The sequence below is a fragment of the Mesocricetus auratus genome, unplaced genomic scaffold (genome assembly GCF_017639785.1).
Source record: "Mesocricetus auratus isolate SY011 unplaced genomic scaffold, BCM_Maur_2.0 Super-Scaffold_100676, whole genome shotgun sequence".
Lineage (NCBI taxonomy): Eukaryota > Metazoa > Chordata > Mammalia > Rodentia > Cricetidae > Mesocricetus > Mesocricetus auratus.
In genome coordinates, this window is record NW_024429266.1 from 53,382,370 (window position 1) to 53,404,128 (window position 21,759).

A 21,759-nucleotide genomic window follows, 5' to 3' on the forward strand; every position below is an offset into this window, starting at 1 on the left:
GATTTGGCGGGCTCGCAGCTAGCAGCAGGAGGCGCTGCCCAGGAGTGTGTGCCTTGCCTCTCCGGAGCCGGCGCGTTCGGCCCGCCACCCCTGAAGAGACTCGGCTGGGGCCGCAAGAAGGGAGGCGACCCCGGTTCGATGCGGGCCTCAAAAAGGAATCGGCGAGGAGGGGGAGGGGCATGCTGTCCCTTTGCATTCTTCCACGCTGGGGTCTCTGGAATGAAAACTGCCCCTAGCCGGGCCAGAGCGAGGGGATGAAAGGCGGCCCTAAGACCTCTAGTCAAGTCTCGTCCCGCCCGGATTTCGGAAACCGGCCCTGGCCAGGGGTGTCCCGCCACGCGGCCGTCCCAATGCGGGGAGGTAAGGGGCAGCGTCACCCCTCTCGCTGTTGCTCCCGCAGGACGCACACCCGGGCTGGCACTGTCCCATCCCATCGTGACGCCCCGCCCCGTGTCTTGGGATCAGAACCTCAGGTCGCTTCTAGCATCTTCCCCTCTTTCCGCTGGGCCTTTGGTATGCCCCAGGGGACAGATGTCTTGGGATCTTTAACATTTGGGATGCTGCAAATGCCGAAGTTAAATGAAATACCTCCGGGGAGGGGAGGCCCGGGGGATCCTTGGGGAGAGGGAAGGTGGGCGGGACCAACAGGTCCTGAAGCTGCGCGGAGGGCGCGGGGGGCGCGGGGGCAGGCGCGGGGCGCCAGAGCTCCGTGGGACAGGTAAGGCGGAAACTTAGTAAACGGGACGCGGGAGAACTGCGGGAGATCGAGCCCCTGAACCCCGGTCTTCATCCTCAGTAGAGGGGGGTCTTGCAGGGAACCGGGGGTAATTTTACGAAGAGATCGAGAATTCCCGAATTCCTACCCCAAAGCCGTTTCCAACGGCTCAACCTTTCTCCTTCGACCCTCTCCTTAGGCCGGTGGATCTCCTGGCCAGGTTCCGGGAAGTCAGAAAGCAGGCAAACAAAAGGAGACCAAGTCCCAGGCCGGACTGGAAGGGGAGGGCGCGGTGGGGGAGGGGTTGGGGGGCAGGACAAAGGGGCTTTTTGCCGAGAGCCTAGAGGTTTGATTTCGGGGTGCATCCCGGGCCAGCCCGAGTTCCTCTCCCTGGCTTAGTTGGGGTGAACACCTTTCCCAGTGTCCAGAGAGAAGAATGAAAAAAGGAAACAGTAACAGGGGATGGTCTTCCATCCCTCTTGCCCAGAGAGTCCCCGACAATTTCCCTTCCTTTCCCGGCTGTGAGCTCCCACGGCTGGCCATTGATTTGTTAATTCATTAAGTAAAGTTGTGGGAATGCTGATGCCTGTACTTTGCTGGGCACTGTTGGGGATGTGAGATAGTAAGGATGAAAGAGTAGTTTTAAAAACTTTGACTTCTAGCGTATCACAGAAATCTAAAGAAGGAACTTCGGGGCAGCGGGGTCGAGGGGGTGGCGGGAGTGGCGTACGGTTGGTTACAGGTCTGTGGAAGAATTTGGACTCGAAAGGTTTTGAGCAGGAGGTTCCGGGAAGAGTTGTCTTCCACCAAAATAGGATTCTAGTGCTGGGCAAAGAAACCTCGCTTCCTCGCCTGTCGGTGGTCTTTCTTGTTGCCAGTGCTCGGACTCGGGATTCCAAGTGTCAGCTTCCTGGTTCCAAGAGTCGGGCGCTGAGTTCCAAGTTCCAAGTTACCTCTGGAGTGCCCACCTATCCCTTGGTGTTGCCCCTTCCCAACCCGCTGGTTTGTCAGCCGCATTCCAAACCTGAGATTGTTGGGCTGACAAATGCTGAGTGTGGATTTGGAGTATTTACAAATTAAGGATCCATGCAAGCAGGTTGGTCTTGTAGGTCCATTACTGAGCAAGGGCCTGCTACCCATTCTCAATAGAAGTCTGTACTACAGCAAGGGGTTTCTGCAAAAAGAGAAAAAGAAAAAGTTCCGTTGCACAGCTGTCCTGCAAGAAGGCTGAGAGCGGTAAGGGAAGATCTTCCTCCCCAATAGTGGAGACCGAAGTGAGGAAGCTTCAGGTTGGTTGCCGGGCTTGCCTCTTTGCAGGTTGCATAGTTCTGGGAGGTGGGGGACTATGTTCTGCTTGAGGGGGTTAGAGTTTGTGTATCACCGTCCTGGCTTCTTCTGCTCAAGTCCATTCTCGAAAAGCTGGTTTCGAGCAGCAAGAATCATTAGTGAAGGCCTGGAGGCTTTTCCTGGAAGACAGTTTAGGGAATTTATGTCCTGGTGTGTACAGGCCTTAACCCGATTTTGATTTCTGTACTTGAATACAGATGGTGTTACCCGAGGTCATGGTTCTTAATTGGGTCCAAATCTTACACCTCAGGCTGTAGGGGCAGCGTCAGTACCTGTGACTTTCCCACTGAAGTTACATGTAAATAGTTTCATTCATCGGTTGCTTGAAATGACCTGTTTGCTGGGTTCTGTGTAATGTTAATAATGAAGCATACAAGTTGTGATGTTTTTGTGGTTTTAGAACTGTACTTCAGCATTCGACTACATAATTGGTCTTTTTATTTTATACATTAAAAAAATGAGCTGAATTGATTCTAGAAACTTTACCACTGTCCCCAGTTGGAGCTGGGGGGATGGGCCAAGACAGCTCAAGCCCAGAGTCAACCCCTCGCAGACACTGGAAACCTGTTGGGGGATGGGAAGGGACTGCAGTATTGTGGAGGATGGGGGGGATGGGAAGGGTTGTGGGTTCTTTGGAAGGTTCAGAGAGCATGCTCCCCACAGTGGGGAGGGTCTGTCCCCTGTGAGGGCCCCTCAGCTTCTGCTTAGGGAGAGGAGGAGGTGGTCAGTCTGTAGGACTCCTGGGCGAGCATTGTTTGGAAAGAGGGTGTGTACAGGAATGTGGAGGTACGGGAGGGGGATTTGTGTATAGAAGCAATGGGGTTGTGGTGAAGGGTGGTGGCAGACTGTCACAGTTCTGCTCATGAGATGCTTAAGCAGCCAGCTTCTCTGGCGTTCAGATGCCAGGGCATGGACAGTGAGGACAGGGCACCTTAGGGGTTGAGAGAAGGAAGCAACTTAGTACTGGGACCTGGGTCCCAGAGGCGGGAGGTGATGGGACCAAGGCTTGGGAGATGCAGGCCAGTCTGCAGTGTATCTCAAACCTCTGGGAAGAGGCAACCGTCAGCCTCAGCTCTTGTATTCTAAGCAAGTTTTCGTTTGCTTGCCGGTCAGAGGAAGTCGAGGTTTTGCAGGGAACCAATTCCAGTTTAGCGACGGTTCCTTGCATTTGGAGAGCAGGCTAAGGATTGGAGGCCGCTGTAGCTCTCCGGAGGAATAAGCGATGACTAGACTGTTCAGGTCAGTGACCACAGAGCATTGCTGTGGATGGATGTCCGTTACAGATGAGATGGGATGCTCTTGATGTTGCTGGGATAAAAAGGAAACAGCTTGGTTCTCCAACTCTAGCATCCTAGAGTCTCTGCAATAGCAATCCTGGCCTGTTTTTGTTGTCCATTGGTTTTGTTTCTTTCTTAGGTGCTGGGTTTTAAACCCGGGACCTCCGACTTGGACTCTACCAGTGACTTACATACACTCACAGCTGCCTCCCCCTCCTCTTCCTTCTTTTTAAATGTAGTACCTTGCTCTGTTGCCCAGGCTGGGTCCTCAGTCTACGGGTTCATGTGAACCCCCTGCCTCAGATCACAAGTAGTTGGGACTGCAAGTTGCTACAGGTGCCTGCCACAACCCCCCAACTCCTAATCTTGGAAAACTGAGGCTGTGGTCGTCACCTGTGTACAGGGAGAGCAGTGACCCAGTGTGTCTGTAGATTTGCTGATGATGCTTCCTATGGACAGTGAATTTTTTACTCTTTTTCTGGGGGGGGGGCTTTAACATTCCTTAATTTCTAGAAAGAGAAAGTGGGGTAGAAGGGAGGCCAGAAGAATCATGCAGGACAGAAGGGCACCGAAGTATTTCGTATCTCAGCACACTGTATTAGGGTTCCTTGTAGCTATGGAAACCTGATCTGCTGCCTTCTGGTTCTCTTTCATGGGGAGCCCCTTCTCCCTGCTCCCCTTGGCCCGGAAGTGCAGAGGCCTAGGAGCTGCCTGCCGGCGACTGCCAGCAGCAGGATTAGTTCAGGGAAGGACTTGCTCACCTGCTCCTCCCCTCTGACTCAAGTCCTAACAAGTAACCTGGTTCCCCTGGCCCGGCAGCCTGGGAGGGACAGCAGGCAGGCGGGACCTGATGAGAGGGAGAGCCAGGGGGCGGCCATCAGCCTGTGGAGAACTTGCTGGAAGCAAGAGCATTAGGTGGCCTGCTTGTGTCCTGGGAGACCCTGAGGTGGCATGAGAGGCACCCCAAATCCCTGAACTGGGAGCAGGAGTCTTCCCTGATCTGGACTGAGCTCTGGAGCAGGTGAGAGTGGGGTGTGTGTGTGTGGGGGGGTAAGTCTGTGTGTTTGAGCTGTATGCAGACCAGGAAATGGAAGGAGCCCTGGCGGCCGGACATGGCTATCATTCCCCTACACCTAAGGTCATATCTGGGCTCAGGGGTAATAGGGGACTGCTAGTGGCTTTGGAAACGGGGACCCTGTCTCTGTGAGCAGGCCTAAATTTCCAACAGAGATGAACTGGGACAGAGAGGACCTGGCTTTGGGGACACATTTGTGACGCGGAGGATCCTCAGTAGCCTCCCTGAGAGAAAGTATGCTGGACTTTCCCTCCCACCTTCTAAGACTGTCTTTCTGCCTCTGGCTTTGTCTAGGGTGGTTTTGAGCAGGTGGGCCGCTGCTGTGTTGGCTGGGAGGGTCAGTGGGGCAGAGAGACTCCTGAGTTGGGGGTGGGGATGTTACCTGAACTGCCTTTATCTAAAGCAAGACCTTCCATGCCTAGATCCCAGCTCTCCTGGGTTGGTCTGGGCTGCCCCTGTGGGAAGATTCTGGGGAAGGTTCCTCACACAGGAGAGTCTGTGTCTGCAAGGGCATCATTCTCAGGCTGGTATTGTCCAGAAGGTCCTAATTCAGACATAGGGGCTGGGAAGGGCCTCAGGCCTGTCTGATTTTCATTGTCCTTGTGAGGAAAAGTGGGTCTGAGGAGACCAGAGAACCCCCTCAGCTGTCTCAGGAAGCAGCACAACTGAGCGCTGACTCCAGGGCTCTGGACCTATGCACTTTGCCCTCCTTGGAGCAACAGAGCTGACCCTGCATCCTATGGGGTGCACCATAAATTCCAGAGCCTTGAGGAGAGAGAAGCTGGAGAAGACACGCTAAGGAATCCCTTAGTCTATCCATGACCACCCCTCTTGTCTGTAACAGCCTGAGTCCACCTGAGAGGCAGGGCTTGAGTTGTTTCAACCTTTCAAAGCACCTTCTTAGTGGTTAATAATTAATTAGCAAGTGTGACTAATTGATGGCTTCCCCTCCCACTCATCCCCTCCCTCTGTCCAAAAGCAAAAAGCTCCAGGTGCCGGCTGCCAGCCCTGCTTCCTAGATGGAGCTGAGCTTGCTCTCTTCTGGGGAGGGTGGGAGGATGCCCCAAAGAAGGCCCAGCTGCCAGCTTCTGTGGGCTAGAAAGAGTAAGGATCTGGGCAGTGTGAACTAGCAGTCACCCTAGCTTCCTGGAAGTCCCAGGCGGGTACCTGGCCAGTCCTTCCCATGTGTCTATGAAGGTACCACGTCAGGTTTTATTCCTTTTATTCTTGCCTCCATTCTCCAGACTTGCTTGGAAGATTGAAATTCTGGGGTGCAAAGTTCATGTCGATTTCCGGGCCTTGCTTTAGCTATTGCTGTCCATGGTGCATCGATAAGCTGTGCTGTTGACGCAGCTCTCCCTACACCCCTTTCTTTCAGGTTCAGTCAGCAGGCCTGGGGGGAGCTTAGCCGACAGTAGCAATCCCCCCCACCCTCTGCCTTGCTTAGCAGTCAGCCCTTCCAAGGAACACCATTCTGCTCTGCAGGGATGCAGCCCCCCCTCTCCTCCCCTTCCTACCACACCCCTGCAGCCCTTGTGCTCTGTGGAGGCAGCAGGATAAGTTCCAGACAGAAACTCTGAAGGACTTTTGGACTCTTGCTCAATGGGCTGACTCAGTGAGGAGGTGGCTGGTGGCCTCTGCTTCCAGACCTCCGCCTGGGCTCCACCCACCCCTCCCCACCCCTGCTCTAGCCAACAGCTGCCAGCCCTGGCCAGCTGGGATCCCACTGAGGGTGTGGGTTTGGGAAAGAGATAAGGGGTGGTCACAGGTGTTTGGGCTGGTGGTGTGCTGGGCCGTACCCACACCACCAAAGTGCCATGCAGTCATAGGGAGGCAGAGAAGCTGGCGTTTTCCTTTCTATCCTTCTAACTTCTAGTCTGTTATTGCCTCAATCAGCTCCCAACAGCTCAAAGACCCCTCCCTCCTAGCTGTGGGGTATATAGTCTGCAGGCTAACTCCTCCTTAGGACGTCTCCTAGGTATACTGGTGGCTTGGGGTTCAGGACAACTCTCTGGCATGGAGTTGCTTCCTTGACCTTTAAGTGAAGGACCAGATCCAGACAGCAATGTCCCCTGGTCCCTGGGTCCTAGACCGGTCTTGGCTTTGTGCTCACTGCCCAGTCATTTCTTGCGGTGCCTTTGGTCAGTGGGACAGTAGGCCATGCCTCACGCCTCCTGTGCTCTCAAGGTGGGGATGGCTGTCCCTCATGAAGACATCTCGTCGTTTCCTTCCTTTGCCATCCTGTCCCATCTTCCCGCCTTTTCGTCTTCTCCCTGTTCTTATGCAGCCACCAGTTCAGTCAGCCCTTTCAGACCTAGAGAAGGCTGTGGTGGAGACCTAGTGTGGGGAGCTGGGCTGTACCCTCAGAAAACCTCTCACCCCAGATCATCCGGAAACACAATCCTCACTTCCATTCCCCCACCCCCAGGCATCGAACCACAGGAGGCTTCAGAGTGTTTTTGTTGTTGTTTTCTCTTCAAAGCTGGGAAAACTCCAGGCTTCCTGCACATCCTGGCCCAGGCTGGGAGCAGCGCAGCCCCTTCTTCCTCTGTACCCCCTCCCCCCAGAAGTTCATCATGGAGAGTAAGGATGAGGTCAGTGACACCGACAGTGGCATCATCCTTCAGTCTGGTGAGTGATCTAGGAAATTCCCCTGCCCTGGTCCCTGACTCCAGACTGAGTCCCTAGGCCCTGGGCTAGTTATGCTAAAACTCCCAAAAGGGCCAGGAAGGAGAGGGTGGAGAGAGAGGCTTCTGTTGGGAAAGTGGGGGGACTGGAAGGTCTGGCACCTCAAGGAACTGCAGTTTTCCTTGCTGGAAGGCACTAGCCAGACATTTCTGTCCTATCTGGAGTGGGGATCTGCTGGGTCCAACTTTAGCTGCAGCAATTACTAAGAAGTTGAAAACTCTTACCCAGCTAGTGTTCTGTCTCTACTAAACCTGAGCCTGTGGGTCTAGTCTGTCCTAGCTTTGAGAGAGGACAGGAGAGGAGGAGGAAGACACCGTTCTGACCATGAGTCCCTCCCCCCCACAGGTCACCTGGTAGGACTGACACATCTCCCTTTGCACTATAATGTTGCCAACCTTTGGGCAGCCAGGAGATATGATGTTTTGGGTTTGTGACACAGACCATAGCAGCTAGTCTGTAATTTGTGGGCAAACATGAGATTGTAGGGGTGTGTACATTCCTAGAGGTGGCCAACAGTGTCCTAGGGATGCCTTGCTTCAGTGTTCATGAGCAAGTGTCCCTTGTCTTCCTGCAGGCCCGGACAGCCCTGTTTCACCAATGAAGGAGCTGACCAATGCGGTCCGCAAGCAGCAAAGGGCCCTGGAAGCGAGGTTGGAGGCCTGCTTGGAGGAACTGCGCAGGCTCTGCCTGAGGGAGGCGGTGAGGCCCCTGGAGCCCCTGTCCCTACAAATTTAGTCTTCATCTGAGGAACTATGTTTTGGGATCTTGAGACCAAGGGGAAAGCTACATTTTTGAGGGGATTGGAAATCAGATTGAGGTCTGGACCTAGAGTCTCCCTCATGTGGGTTTGGCCTGGACACTGGGTAGAGGGAAATTAGACCTGGCAAGTTTAAATGGTTGGATGACAGTTGAGCAAGTGGAAAGGGCCCTGACTGGACTCTGCCTTCCCTCCCCACAGGAGCTGACTGGCACTTTGCCTGCAGAGTATCCCCTTAAGCCAGGTGAGAAAGCGCCCAAGGTCCGGCGCAGGATTGGAGCAGCATACAAGCTGGATGAGTGGGCCCTGCACAGAGAGGTGAGGAGTGTCAGAGGTGATAGTCACTGTGCCTCATCCCCAGAGGCCAGCTACAGAAGCAGTCCCATGCCCTGACAATCTCTACCATCTCCGCAATCCCCGGTGTGGGTGCTGATGACCGTGTTAATCCGGGGCTTCTCCTCATGGGGAGCCCAGATAGCTCTAAGTGAGCCTGCCACCTCAGCAGCTGGAGAGCTGGGAGCTCAAGGGAAAACACTGGGCTTGGCCTAGGGGGCAGAGGATTAAGAATACAAATAACCACCACAAAGAAGCGGTGGCCAGGGAAGCCGGTCCTTTCTTAGCCTAGGTGGAAGGAGGTGGGTAGCTCTGGCCCTTGGTGGCCTTCACCTTGGAGAGATTCCCATGGGTCGATATGTTTGGTTCTTTGGAGTCAGGGAGGAAAAGTGTCTCACTGAAGTCCTCTCCCAGCCCTGCACAGCAGGTAGCTGGGGTGGGACTCTCATGCTAACTTTTCATAATGACAAGTTGGCTTGGAGCCCCTCCCACTGCTCCACCCTTTGCTGTGTGCCCCTGGACACTGCTGCCTGCTCACCACCGGGTCAGAGCTGCCTGGAGTCTCCTGTTCCCTAAGCGCCAAGGACTCTTCTTGGCTCTCATTCCCAACCCCTCCCTCAGGACCCCCTGAGCAGCCTGGAGCGCCAGTTGGCTCTGCAGCTTCAGATCACGGAGGCGGCTCACAGATTGTGCGCGGAGGAGAACCTCAGCCGACAGGTGCGCAGGCAGCGGAAGCATGCCGCACTACAGGAGGAGAAGAAGCTCAGGGAGCTGGAGCGCTGCCTGGGTGACCGACGGCGGAACAGCGAACCCCCTCCCACCACTGTGCCCTCCATGGGCAGAGGTGAGCCCGCTGTCCTGAGCAGTGCCGGCCTCATGCAGCGGGGCCCTGTACTCCGTTTTGCATTGTGCTTTTGGCTATTGCCTGTGTTAATGTTTCACGTTAGCGCCATCAGGGTACTCCGTCCTTACCCCATGTACCCCACCAAAGCATCTCCACCTGGGGGACCTTCTCCATCCCATTTCCTTCTTCTGCATCTCCCGTGGAGTACCTCACTTTTACAAGACTTTATAGAGAGGAGTCGTTTCTCTGCTTGATCATAACCCGAGGGTTTATTCAACCTGGAATACTATCTCCAGGGTAAAGTTCAGCAAACCAAAGGTTCTGCGGTGATGCTCTCGCTCACCTCTAGCTCGAGTTAGGGATTGACTGTTGCTATCGGTAGCCAATCACTGATGGGTTCAGCGCCACCTACTCGTGGGTGTTTAGGCTGAAATCCATTTGTACCCTCATAGCCCTTTCAGTGTGTGCAACTGCCGTGGTCAGGAGTGCTGGTTTTCACGTCTCTGCTTTGCTGAATCGTGCTTGTAGCTTAGTGCCCGAGCCCCGGCCCAGAGATGAGGCTGTGGGGCACCTCAGAACCAGAGCCAGCCAAATGACAGCAGTGTGTCCAGTCTGGTGAGCTTTTAACCCTGAGGAGGTACTGTTTCCCTTTGCCCTGACCCAGATCTGGCTTGTCAGGTCAGGACTTGTAGTCTCCACTCTTCCACTCCCGCTCAGCCCTGCTCCCAGAAGTCTCTTGCCCTGGCCTCGTCTGAAGGAGGTGGTACTAGGGACCAGCTATTCACTGTAGCCTTGAATCGGAGCCTCAGGCTCAGCCCGGGGAGCAATAGCCTCTCTCATGCCCATGTGTCCATCGCCACACAGCATCTGGGCTCTTGCCCAGCTGTTCTCGTCCCTTAATGGACACACAATGGAAACCTACAGGTCCTTCCTGGTCCGCATGCTCCATGCCTCAGGCAGGCATGACTTTCAGTACCTGTGACTAGTTCAGACTAGGAAGAGTTTGAACAGACACCAGCCAGGTCACCCTTGGAAGTCTGGAGTAGATGGCATGGCTGACTGGGAAACCAAGAAGAGCATGAGACTGACCCAGGGCCTAGGGGTCAGACCCTACACTGCTTTCAGTGGCTCTGGCCCCGATACAGGACATCACCCTCACTCTCCAAGTTTCTAAGCAAAAAGGCATTCTCTGTCTGCCCTCCATTTCCCACAACCCCTGGGTATGGGAAAGATAGCTGCTGACAGAGGTATAGTCATCACCAGGGCCCGCCTCTGTATGTGAAGGAGCCGTTAATAATGAGATGTGTCCTGTCCCAGTTGGTCTCGGCCCCTGGTCCCTCGCCAGCACGCACTGTTTGGAAGCTCCTTTGCCCATAGCTGCTGCCATTGCCAGGAGCTTCTGCTCAGAGTAGGGCTTTGGGAGGACTGTCACTACTGATGACACTCCTTGTTGGAAGTGGGGAAGCAGGCCAGGACGTGCCTAGGGCTCTGGCTTAACCCTGTGTAGGAGGCAAGAAGCTGAGGTTCTCAGGGCCTTTAGCCCAGAGAAGATAGAGGTGTAGCACAGGAACCAGCTGGCACAGAGCGACTTGCTTGGCTCCCGCACAGACCCTGCCTTCCAGACGGACCTGAGGTTCTGGGTTCTAGTGTCCTCACTTGGGAGCTCAAAAGGAGGTCGTTCTGGACTAGTCATTCCTGTTTTGTGGCTCCTCGGTCACTTGTGCCCACCTGGAAAGGAGGAAGTAGAGAGAGGTTAGTAATTAGTTTGAGGCTAGAGGGTGTTTTCAATTAAAAGGGAAAAATAAGCAAACAAACCAAAAAAACAAAAAAACAAAAAACGAAACGAAACCCACCCACCCCCTTTGCACACAAGGGTTATTCAATTTGAGAAAGTTAATTTGTCAGGTGAGGGTAATTAGTCAGTTCTCTGGAGGTGGCAAGGAGTGGTCAGGTGTTGAGTTATTTTTTACTATGTGCGAGCCCGAGACCCCCCCCGCGATCTCCTACTGTAATGGATGCTGAGTATGTGTTTGTTGATGGACAGTGACAGCAACACTGTCTACAGGAACTGTGCTGTCCGGCACTAGCCGCATGTAGCTACTGAACACTTGAACTGTGCCCTGTGTGACTGAAGAACTGAATCTTAATTTGAGCTAGTGTAGCCTCGTATTGTGTGGTTTGATTCGTTGGGCAGTATAGCTTTGTAAGTTTGGTTTCATCGTTACATCTCTGCCATGGCTGTTGGGGGACAGTCATGGTAGAGAGAGGACAAGGGTAAACCATGACCCAGTTGGGACGGGGTGGGGATCGTGAGCATCTCAGGAACCACTTGTGTTTGACAGCTTGTCCTCCCCGCATCCACCCCTGCGAACGAGTCTCCAGGCTTTCCTCATAGCCTTGATAGTCTTGTTCATATGAGGGTTAGAGGTGAGGGAGTGATGTCTTTCTTCCCAGACCCTTGCATCCTGACCCAAGCCTATGCTGTGAATCCACATTGCACTAGTGGGCTGTGAGAGTAACACTTGGTAATTTCTTCAACTTGACATTTGCAAAACACTTTGCTTTCAAAGTTTTTGTAAAGGATGCAAGACAGAGAACCAGCATTCAACAAGGGGGGGTCTCTTCACTGAACCCCAAAGCAAAGGTTAGCTGTTAGCTATGCAAAGCCTTGGCTAGCTACTCAGCAGCTTAGTCACACAGCCACAGACAATAGTGAAGTTGACGTTTGGTTTTAGTTACAGATCAGAGAGTGGCAATTTTCTCCATAAAGATTTTATGGATTGTACAGTCCCTTATCACAACTAACTCTGCCATGCTAGTCCTGAAGCAGCCAGACATCATGAATGTGTAGTTGGGTCTGAATACAACTGCAACTTCATTGGTGAAGTCGGCCCATGACCAGGATTCGGTCTGTGGGCCAAGGTTTACCAACCTTTCTTAACAAAAGATTTCAAGATGGTTGAGACTGTTCACCCTTCGTAGAACTTTCTGGTAATGACCTGTGCTGACTGACAGGAGAGCTAATCAAGGAGTGTGGCTTACTTAGAGCGCAGGCTCTAGCCAGACTGTCCAGGTGTGAATTCTTCATCAGTAGTCTTTTTGGCCCAATCCTCCTGGCTGGGCTGAGACTGGTTTCCTCCGTTACCTGGAGATGATAGTAACTACCTTATTCGTTATGGATTTTACATGAATTAGTGTACATATTTAGGAAAGTATTGGTACAGTAGAAATATTAACCATTGTTAATGTTTCCTCATCTTCATTCTCAAACAGTTGGAAATGCTTTCTTGGTTCCATCTGGGTCACTCAGAGCTACCACAAACCCCAGGGCACTACACCTGTTCAGGGACAAAAGCATAAGTAAGGTCCCCCCAGTTTCCTGCTTCACAGCCTCCCTCACAGTTTCCCTCAGGCAGCTTGCACAGCACTAGCAGACTCCTCTTAGGGCCAGCTGGCCAGACCCTGTCACAAGCTGGCCTCATAGTCCCCACAGCCCCTCCCATCCCCCCTGCTCTTGTGGGTCCTGCAGGAATTGTTATGTTTGAGACCCTGGAGTAGGGTTGCATTTGTGATGTTTGAAGATTATAGACCCCTGGCAAAATGCTTTTCATCCTAGAGCCTTCTAAAGTGGCTCTCAGTCTTTCCCTTTATTACCAGGAAGTCATACTCCTGTTGGCCGAGGGGAAATCTATGGTCCAGAGCCTTGAATTGGCTTATTCAAGGTTGCGTGGTTCAGGATAGAGCAGGGTTAAAATCACCTTCCCTGTCTTCCAGTCCCTAACTTGTGAACCTCTTTTTTACCTCTAAGTAATAAGTTCCGAGTACATGGTTTATGGAGTAGTGGGTGTTTCCTGGGGGAATTCAGCTGCTGTCCTGGCAGAGGAATCAGGCTGTGTAACTCTGGGCTCATTGCCTCACTCCTCTTTCTTCCCCTTTGACTGTTGCAGAGCTCAGTGCCTCCGATGACAGCTCCCTGTCTGATGGGCTGCTCCTGGAGGAAGGTGAGGTGGTCAGTTTGGGGACACAGTCAAGACTGTGGGGATTTGCAGCGTTTGCTAGCGAGGACTCCCAGTGGGACTGGAAAGTTTAGGGTGCTGCTGAAGGCAGGCGTACCAGCCAAGGGTCTGTCTCAGATCTGACGTCAGTTCCTGTGTGTCCAGGCACATGCCCCGTTGAGGGTGGGGGATGTGCTGAGCTCCTCTTTCAATGGGTCCTTTTGATGAGGAAGGGAAAGATGAGCTCTAGCCTGGTCCATTAACCCTGGCATCCCTGCTTCACTCGGGCTGTATTCCGGAGCCAGTTAGAGCCAATGTATGGTCTACTCAAAACCATTGCCGTGGTTGAAGAGAAGGTAGCACTGGAGAGGAAGTGCAAATCTGTGGATTAAGGACCTTGTTTAAAAACACTGAGAGTATTGAGGGTCAAAGTGGACACACCCAGGGTGTGTCCAGACCAATAAGGAAACAGGGCACCTAGGTGAGGCAGGAACAAGAAAGCTGGCTAGCTGCAGACAGGCACCGTGAGCAAACGCTAAAAAAGTGAAGTAGAACGAATCAGCAAGGAAACAGGGGCAGACAGGGAGGGAGGGGGGGAGGGAGGGAAGGAAGGAGGGTAGGAGGGAGGGGAGTCCATCCCCCCCAAAGAAGAAAACAGCTTTCCTTATCTGGGACTGGGGCTATGGCCTGGAGCAGTAGGTCAAGGCATTGAGGAGAGAGAGCCAGGCAGGGCCGGGGAGGTTCTTGCCGAGCCGGTTTTCCCCAGCCAGCCTCTGCCTTTTCTACCCCTGCAGAAGATTCCAAGGCGCCAAAACCTCCCCCAGAGTCCCCTGCACCACCTTCACGGCCTCACCCACCCCAGAGCCTTGAGGGCCTGCAGCAAACAGGACCTGAGTCTGGCGGCCTGGAACGGGCCCCAATCCAAAACAGTCCTTGGAAGGAGACCAGCCTGGACCGCCCCTATGAGAAGCCCAGGAAGTCTTCTGAACTCAGTAGCGAGTCCAGGTCAGGCTGGGGAGGAAGGGAGAGCCCAGAACAGGCAGAAAGTGCCAGGGTGGCCAGACTGGGGATGTGGATGGGGAAATGTGCAGGTGGTCACTCTCCTTACCTGTGTGATGCCAGAGGTGTGAGAATTGGTAGCTCTTTGGGGTGCTGACACCTTGTACCACTCCCATTGGGGCCACTTGCTGCTTGAGCCTTTAAACGAGTGGTTCTCAACCTGTGGGTCCCCACCCCTTAGGCAGTAAAAAAGACCCTTCACAAGGGTCACCTAAAACCATCAGAAAACACAGACATTTTACATTACAGTTCATAACAGTAGCAAACTCACAGTTATAAAGTAGCAAAGAAAATAATGTTATGGTTGGGGGTCACCACAGCATGAAGAGCTGTATTAAAGGGTCGAGGCATTAGGAAGGTTGAGAACCACCGTTCCAAATAAAGACACTGCTGTCACTGACTCATCTCCAATCCCTCTGCAGCAGCCCAGCCACCACGCCTCAGGACCAGCCCAGCACCTCCAGCTTGTGGCTGCTGGATCCTGCCTCCTACCATGTGGTCCCCATCCGAAATGTTCCTGGCCAGCGGCAGGGCCGCACCAGTGCCCCAGCTACCCCTGAGATGCAGGGAAGGAGAGGCCAGTCACAGTCTCTGAGGTAAGAAGGCTACTCTAGAGGAACAGCCCATTTCCATCCCAAGCTATGCAGGTGTAGCTGAGATACACGCCCTGGGTGACACAAAACATCATTTGTGGGGTCATTTTAAATATCAAGAAGCCAGCTGTGGTGCCTCCCAGCACTTGGGATCTCTGTGAGTTCCAGGCCAGTCTGGTCTACAAAACTAGGTCAAGACAGCCAGGGCTACATAGAAATACCCTCAAAACAAGCAAACAAAAATAATACAGTCAATCCCTCCTCCCCGGGTACCCTAAGGAACACCACAGGAAGTCCAAAGGCTGACATAAGATAGCAGCACATGAATGTCTATCTAGTTCTACTTCAGTGTGGGGCGGAGCTGGGGAAGGAACCCGGAGCCTCACAGGTAGTGGAGAAGCTTTCTATATGTCTCCAGCTATTTTGTTATTGTTGTTTGTTTGTAGATAAGATTTCCCTATGTAGTCTAGCCTGGCCTGGAATTCACCATCCTCCTGCCTCAGCCTCCTTGGGGCTGTACCTCTGTGCCACCACACCAAACTCAGCACTTGGCCAAGTGCCCACCAACACATTGTAGCTACTTTTCTCCTTCAATGCTGGGACAAAATGCTTGGCAAAAGCAACTCGAGGGAGGAGATTTTGTCTTGGCTCCCAGTCTGAGATGCTGTCCATTGTGTGGGGAAGGAGAGGTAGCTGTCACAGCGCACCTGCCATCAGGAAGCAGGGAGAGAGGAATGCTGGTTCCCAGCTCACTCTCAGTCCCTTTGAAGACAGAGTTTCTCTGTGTGACTAACCTGACTGTCCTGGAACTTGCCAGGCTGGCCTTGAACTCAGAGATCCTCCTGCCTCTGCCTCCCGAGTGCTGGGAGGCACCACAGCAGACTACTTTATATTTAAAACGGCCCCAGAAGTGATGCTGAGGATGGGATTAAAGGAGACACCACCACTGCTCAGCAACTCTCAGTCCTTCAATTCAGCCCAGGACCGTAGCCCATGGAAAGATGCCACCCATATTTAGGGTGGGTCTTCTCACTTCAACTAACCCAGTATAGAAACTCCCTCGCAGACATATCCAGAGGTTTGTCTTGTAGGTGATTCTAGACCCTGTCAAGTTGACAAGATTAGCCATTTCGAAAATGCTGTGTATATTGACTTTGGAATTAGCAGATTAATTTTAGAAAGTAGGTGAATTGGCAAATACTAAACCTACAAATAATGAAAATCAACTGCATGTTTCTTTCCAAGCCCCTACTACCTGGTAATAGCTTCAGTAAGCGAGGTCATTTTATAAACAATGTCTTTGTGCAAAGTTTTTAAAAGGCAACCCAGCCCTATGCCCAGTATATGAACAGAGGGGGAGCTAGATTTTAGCCCTCTGTGATCCCGTACTGCATGTATCCGCCCTTTGGAACACACGAAAACTTTTCACATTTTTAAAGATTTTATTTATGATGTATATAGTGTTCTGTCTGCATGCCAGAATAAAGCATCAGACCTTACTCTACATGGTTGTAATCCACCGTGTGGTTGCTGGGAATTGAACTCAGGACCTCTGGAAGAGCAGTTAGTGCTCTTAACTTCTGAGCCATCTCTTCAGCCCACTTTTCTCATTAAGTTAAATGCTTGACAATGTCTAACCTAAGAGGGTCTGAATGAAACACTACCGAACAGAGTGTACCCTAGCTGGCTCAAAAATGTGACATGGATATCACAGAATGTTGGCCCTTCCTTTCTGTGAATTGAATCGCTGAGAAACCAAAATGCTTTTAAAAATCACAGATGTATAGGACATGTACAAATTCTCTTTGCAGGCCGGGGACTGAACCTAGGATCTCATGCATGCTAAGCAAGTCTTCTTACCTCTGAGCCACATTCCCTGTCTGTCAGATTCTTGCCACTATTCCTAAATAGTACAATGTGTGGACTAGTTACATGGCATTTACACTGTATTAGGAATTATGAGTACTCCGAGATTATTTAAAGTCCACAGGATGTAATGCTTACCTAGTTTATGCATTGCGACCTGGATTTTGTGTCCCAGGCCAGCACTTGTGGAATCAGTTTATCCTGATGCGGGAAAGGCTAGAAGAAAGCACTCGTGTGTGAATGGAGTAGGAGCAGTATAGCAGTATAGCGTGCAGGGAGGGACTGTGTTACCTGTGCCTATTAGGGCAAACCTGGAGAGGTCTGACCAGAGTAAGACCTAGCACATGCTCATTGCGTTGGCTTTGGGACAGAGCGCTGGCCTCCAAAGTCATAACTCATCACTCCGGTGTGGCTCCTCCCCAGCTCAATGCTCTCCCGCTTTCCTCTTCAGGGTGGACTCCTTCCGAACAGGTGCGGAGGGCCGAGGTCGCAGCGCCTTCCCCCGCCGCCGCCCCACCCATTACACGGTGACCGTGCCAGACTCCTGCTTCACACCCAGCAAGCCCCCGCTGCCACACCCTGCCTGCCACTCTTGCTCTGAAGACAGCGGCTCTGATGTCTCCAGCATCTCCCACCCCACCTCACCCGGCAGCAGCAGCCCAGACATCTCTTTTCTGCGGCCCCTCTGCCCTCCTGAGCCACCTCGTCATCGTGGGGCCTGGGGCCCAGCCTGTGGCAGAGAACTGGCCACTCACTACCCTAAACTTCTGCTGCCCGCTGGATATTTCCCAACGGGGCGCTATGTGATGGTGGCCGAGGGCCACCTGCCACCTGGTGAGTGGGAGCTGTGTCGTGCAGCCCTGAGTGCTGCCTACGACGAGGAGGGCGTTCCCCTGCGCTACCAGCGGCTGGTGCCCTCCCACAGCCGCATCGTGCGCACTCCCTCGCTGAAGGACAGTCCTGCGGGCAGGGCACTCAGCAAGGCAGCCGTCTCCGAGGAACTCAAGTGGTGGCATGAGCGGGCACGTCTCCGGAGCAGCCGCCCCCACTCACTGGACCGCCAAGGGGCTTTCCGTGTCAGGAGCCTGCCTCCCGGGAGGGAGAGCTTTGGGCGGGTCTCGGGACCCCGGACACAGGTATAGCCCCCACCCCTGCCCCCTGCCCCCGGGGGAAGACATTAGATCAGCAGACTACTGGCCGAGTAATCCCCACTTAGGAAAATCAGGCCAAAAAAAAAAAAAAAAGAGTATTTCCTCTTGTCTTTAGGAGGCACTTCCGATCCCCCTGGGGGTGCCTCTTACTTGTGTTTGCTGTCTAGTGCCTAGTGTGAGCGAGAGCACATACCAATGTGCCCCGCAGAGATCATCCACACAGATAACTGGGGAGGTTTTTTCCCCTTCTGGCTTCACACATGATCTACACAACAGATAAACTTCCTCATAACCAAATGTGTAACCCAAATTAACCCCTGGAATTTCCTGACTCCAGGGCCCAGGACAAAGGGAGGATCTGGAAAATGGGTTTGCAGAAAGCAACTCAGGGCAGCCAAGCAGAGAAGCAGATGGTCTCATAGTTAACATCTAGAGTACCAGGTTCTAATCCCAGCCCCACTTCTTACAAATTACATGCTCCTGTGAGTTGTTTAACTAGTAGGCTACTATTTCCCCCCTCTAAAAGATGGGCACAGTAAGTGGATAAGAAGCTAAAATGATTAGAGCTAGCACAAGAGTGCTAGCTAAGTGATAATGTTGTCACCAGGCTCCCAGAGGTCGGGGGAGGTTGTATTGTAGTGATTAGGATTAAGACCACTCTGGCTTCGGGTAGGGGCGACGCCTTGGTTCCTGTGAGCCCCGTTTCTTCATTCTGAGAGAGGGCGTAGCAGGCATGAATCCTTTCTTTATTCTCCCTTCCTGATTCAGAAGGCTAAGTGGGGGACACGCTCTAGAAGTTACCAACAGGCTGCTTCTTTGAGACCCCAGATTCCCAGCAGCCCAGCTGCATCATCCTCCCCTCCCCCAGGTTCTGCGGGCTGTTGCAGCTGCCATCCCTGGCGGGGCAGCACCCTGGCCCAGTCCCAGGTTGCACACCCAGCTCTCCCCTTCCTTCGAGCTCGGACCTGTCTTTGGTCTAGGCTTGGCCCATCCCAACCTGTCAGACAGGGACGGTGATGAGACACGAGTCCTGGAAAGGTGGGGAAGAAGGTCAGAGTGTCTGTCACACCCCAAAGAACCTGGAGTGGTAAACAGATGAGGGGGATGGTACCGGGGAGCGTCCTTCCTGGGGAGGGCAGGAGCAGATCCCCCGGGGTTCGCTACTGATGGTCTATGCCTTTAAGCAAAAAGAATGGTGTGAGTGGGCTGGCAGTGCTGACATTTCTGTCCGGTTTGCTCATCCGCCTCTCTTTTCTCCTGCCTGTGACAGGTGCCCCAAGTGTGTGTACTCCGGAGGTCGCCCGATGGGGCTCCTGTGCAAGTCTTTGTGCCTGAGAATGGGGAGATCATCAGCCAGGTGTAACTACTCTGAAAGCCGTGGCCATGGCTGGAAAAGACTTTTATACTGGGGCTGAGGTTGAGACCCCCTCACCCTGAAGTGCGCCTTTCGTCTCTCCTACGCTCATCGCCGGCCGATGACTCAGCGCTGAAACCTCCGTTTTTTACGATTGTTTTCCCAAGCCCCTACCTGAGGATTTATATCTGTAATTTGTCTTCAAGGTTCCTGTAATATGATCATACTTTATGCCCCCAGAGTCTGGCCTTTTGGACTTAAGGTCTTGCTGGGCTAATTGACAGCATTTGTCTCCTTAGGCAGGCCAAGTGGCATGGAGGGCCCCTCGGGAGTCCCTGGTGCTCTGTGCCTTCCCTCTGAGGTAGCTGCTGGTTCTTACTGCTGGAGGCGGGGGTGTGGTACACACTGGACAAGGACTCCTCCCTTGTTTCCAGATCTCTGGGTGCCATACGCTGGGCAGGACTCTCCTGTCCCATTTATGTGCTCTGTGATGCACACACTGTGGGAGGAGAGGTCTTCATGTCTGGTGGGGCCCGGCCTTCCTGTATTGTCCTGACTCCACAGGTCTCCATTAGGAGCCCTCGCCACTGTTCTGTCTCCACACCCTCGAGCTCCCAGACCACTGAACCTGGAGTTTGAGGCTACATTAAACTGTCCAGTCAGGGGCCTGGCCTAGGGGGCTGGTTGGTGGGGAACACCTCATCCTCCACAGCCACGGCTGGCTGCCAACTATGCCCTCTAAAATCTTCATAGTCCTAGACACCAGCATCTTGGGAAAAAAATACATATATATACATACTTAAGTGCTACTTCTGTGGTGTGTGTGAGGTGAGAAGAGGCAGCAACTGTCCCTTCCACTTTCTGCCCAGCCGGTTTCTGCTCTGAGAAAAACTCTTGTTTGTCCACACCCGGAGAAGGAAGCTCTGTAATGACTCCTGTTGGGGTACTGGATTGTCTTAGACAACACGAAGGAGTTGTCCCAGCAGACCAGGCAAGTCAGGAAGCTGCCTGTGCTTAGACCAGTGGCACGCTTTGATCCTTACGCCTCCTTTGCTGCCAGGTCAGATGCCCAGGTAGCCATCTTGCATAGGAGCAGCTAGGAAGGTAGCGATTGTGACTTTGTGTGGCCTTCCTCACTGGAGCACTTCTCCAGTCCTCCCTTGGACAAACGCTGATGCCTGACTCTAACGGTCTATTTCTCCTGCTGGAGAGAAAACAGTGTGGTCCATTGCACTGGGACTGGGGGAGGGGCAGGCTTAGGGATTAGGGAGCTAAGAGGAGCTTGAGGGGATGCACAGGGCATTTCTGTCACTATTCTCACTACATCCCACAGCTCCACCCTCCACAGTGTGTGGGAAAGCCCCGTTTTGGTTTGTCTGGCTTCTGAGCCGCTCCCCTAGTGTAGATGTCCCCTCTCAGTGTGTCCTCTGGATCCCCAAGAGCCTTGGATCCTAAGTCACAGAGCTGGGAGACTTTGAGCGTCCACCCCTGACTCCACCTGAGCATCCATCACATTAACTTATTGGTCTTACCTAACAGCTATTACGTGTGTTTGCACAGCGGCTGTGCCGGAAGCTGCGGGGCTGAAACTGCTCAACATTGTGCCGAATACTTCAATAAAGTCTGATTGGCCCAGCTGAGGATGAAGGATTGTGTGTGTGTGTGTGTGTGTGTGGTGTGTGTGCGTACACGACTCCCTGAGGTGTCTGCCTGACCTTTCCATCTGGTCTGGCCATGTCCCTAGGGAGCAGGCGGGGGGGTGGCAGAGGGAGACCCAAGCTGCTCCCCTGACCAAAGGGAATCCCCCACAGCCCCTTGTGTTCTCCAGGGCCTGAGAGCTCTGCTTTGGACGTCACCTCTTCCAGAGAGATCAGAATTTGTGACAGCCTTACCTCTGGTTTCAAATGGCCCCAGCCAAGCAGTGGTTAGAGGTTTCTGAGAAACTGTTCCTTGTGGCTGGAAAAACAGGCTTTCCTTGTGTGAGGGAGGGTTGTCCATAACTCCTGTGTTTCTGCAGAGAGCCCACGGCGGGTCCCTCCACCATGGGGCAGGGGTGGGGAGAGACTGTGGCTTTCACTGCTACCCTGTAGGGGGTGCTCAGGACCTGGCAGCAGAGTGCCCCCTATGGCTGCAGCCTCTAGAGAAGTGTATGGCCTGAGTCTGAGGTAACATGTGTCAGGTAAAGGGGTCTCTGTTTTGCCTGTCCCTCTCCACAGTCAGGGAAGAGGTAGGTCACAAAGGGTCAGGGAGATGGCTCTGCAGGGGTGACTCCAGCCCTGCCCTGGGTGCCCGGCCCTAGGGACTGTGGGAATCTGACCTTCAAGGGCCTGCTTCATTAGGCCTGGAGGTGACATTCCATGTTGGATGTTGTTCCACGGACTCCAGAGAGAAGTTGTGGGAATCCTTACCTCAGACCTGGTCATCAATTTAACTGTTAGCTGCGGGCAGCAGGGACTTAAGTTTGGATTTAACTTACCTTGTGGTGAGTCTGAACTTTATTTTGCTGTGTTAGGGAAGGAAGCCGGTTTTTCACACATGGTAGTCAAGTATCGATTTTGTATTTTGGCTACTTGTTATCTGTTAGGCCAAGGAAACATGTTTTTAGACTTTCTTTTTTTAATGTAAATGGGTGTTTGGTCAGTATGTCCACTATGTGTGTGCAGTGCCCTTCGGCTCGAAGACAGCGTCAGATTCCCTGGAGCTGG

At 53.1% G+C, this 21,759-nt stretch overlaps 1 protein-coding gene across 4 annotated transcripts; it reads left to right on the top strand.

Annotated features, from left to right (window-relative positions):
• Window positions 1–88: 88 nt before the first annotated feature.
• Inava (innate immunity activator) lies at window positions 89–20,689 on the top strand. 4 transcript variants are annotated; one of them, XM_040738312.1, is made up of 10 exons: window positions 89–360; window positions 6,897–7,045; window positions 7,677–7,801; window positions 8,061–8,177; window positions 8,814–9,036; window positions 12,984–13,037; window positions 13,826–14,036; window positions 14,513–14,686; window positions 17,001–17,685; window positions 18,971–20,689. In XM_040738312.1, exons 2-10 carry the CDS (start codon window positions 6,991–6,993, stop codon window positions 19,061–19,063), a joined length of 1,737 nt encoding a protein of 578 aa, XP_040594246.1. In that variant the 5' UTR covers window positions 89–360; window positions 6,897–6,990; the 3' UTR covers window positions 19,064–20,689. The 4 variants fall into 4 exon arrangements, with proteins under 4 accessions (XP_040594246.1, XP_040594245.1, XP_040594247.1 ...); XM_040738311.1 differs by lacking the exon at window positions 89–360 and adding an exon at window positions 501–718; XM_040738313.1 differs by lacking the exon at window positions 89–360 and adding an exon at window positions 1,471–2,004.
• Window positions 20,690–21,759: the final 1,070 nt, after the last annotated feature.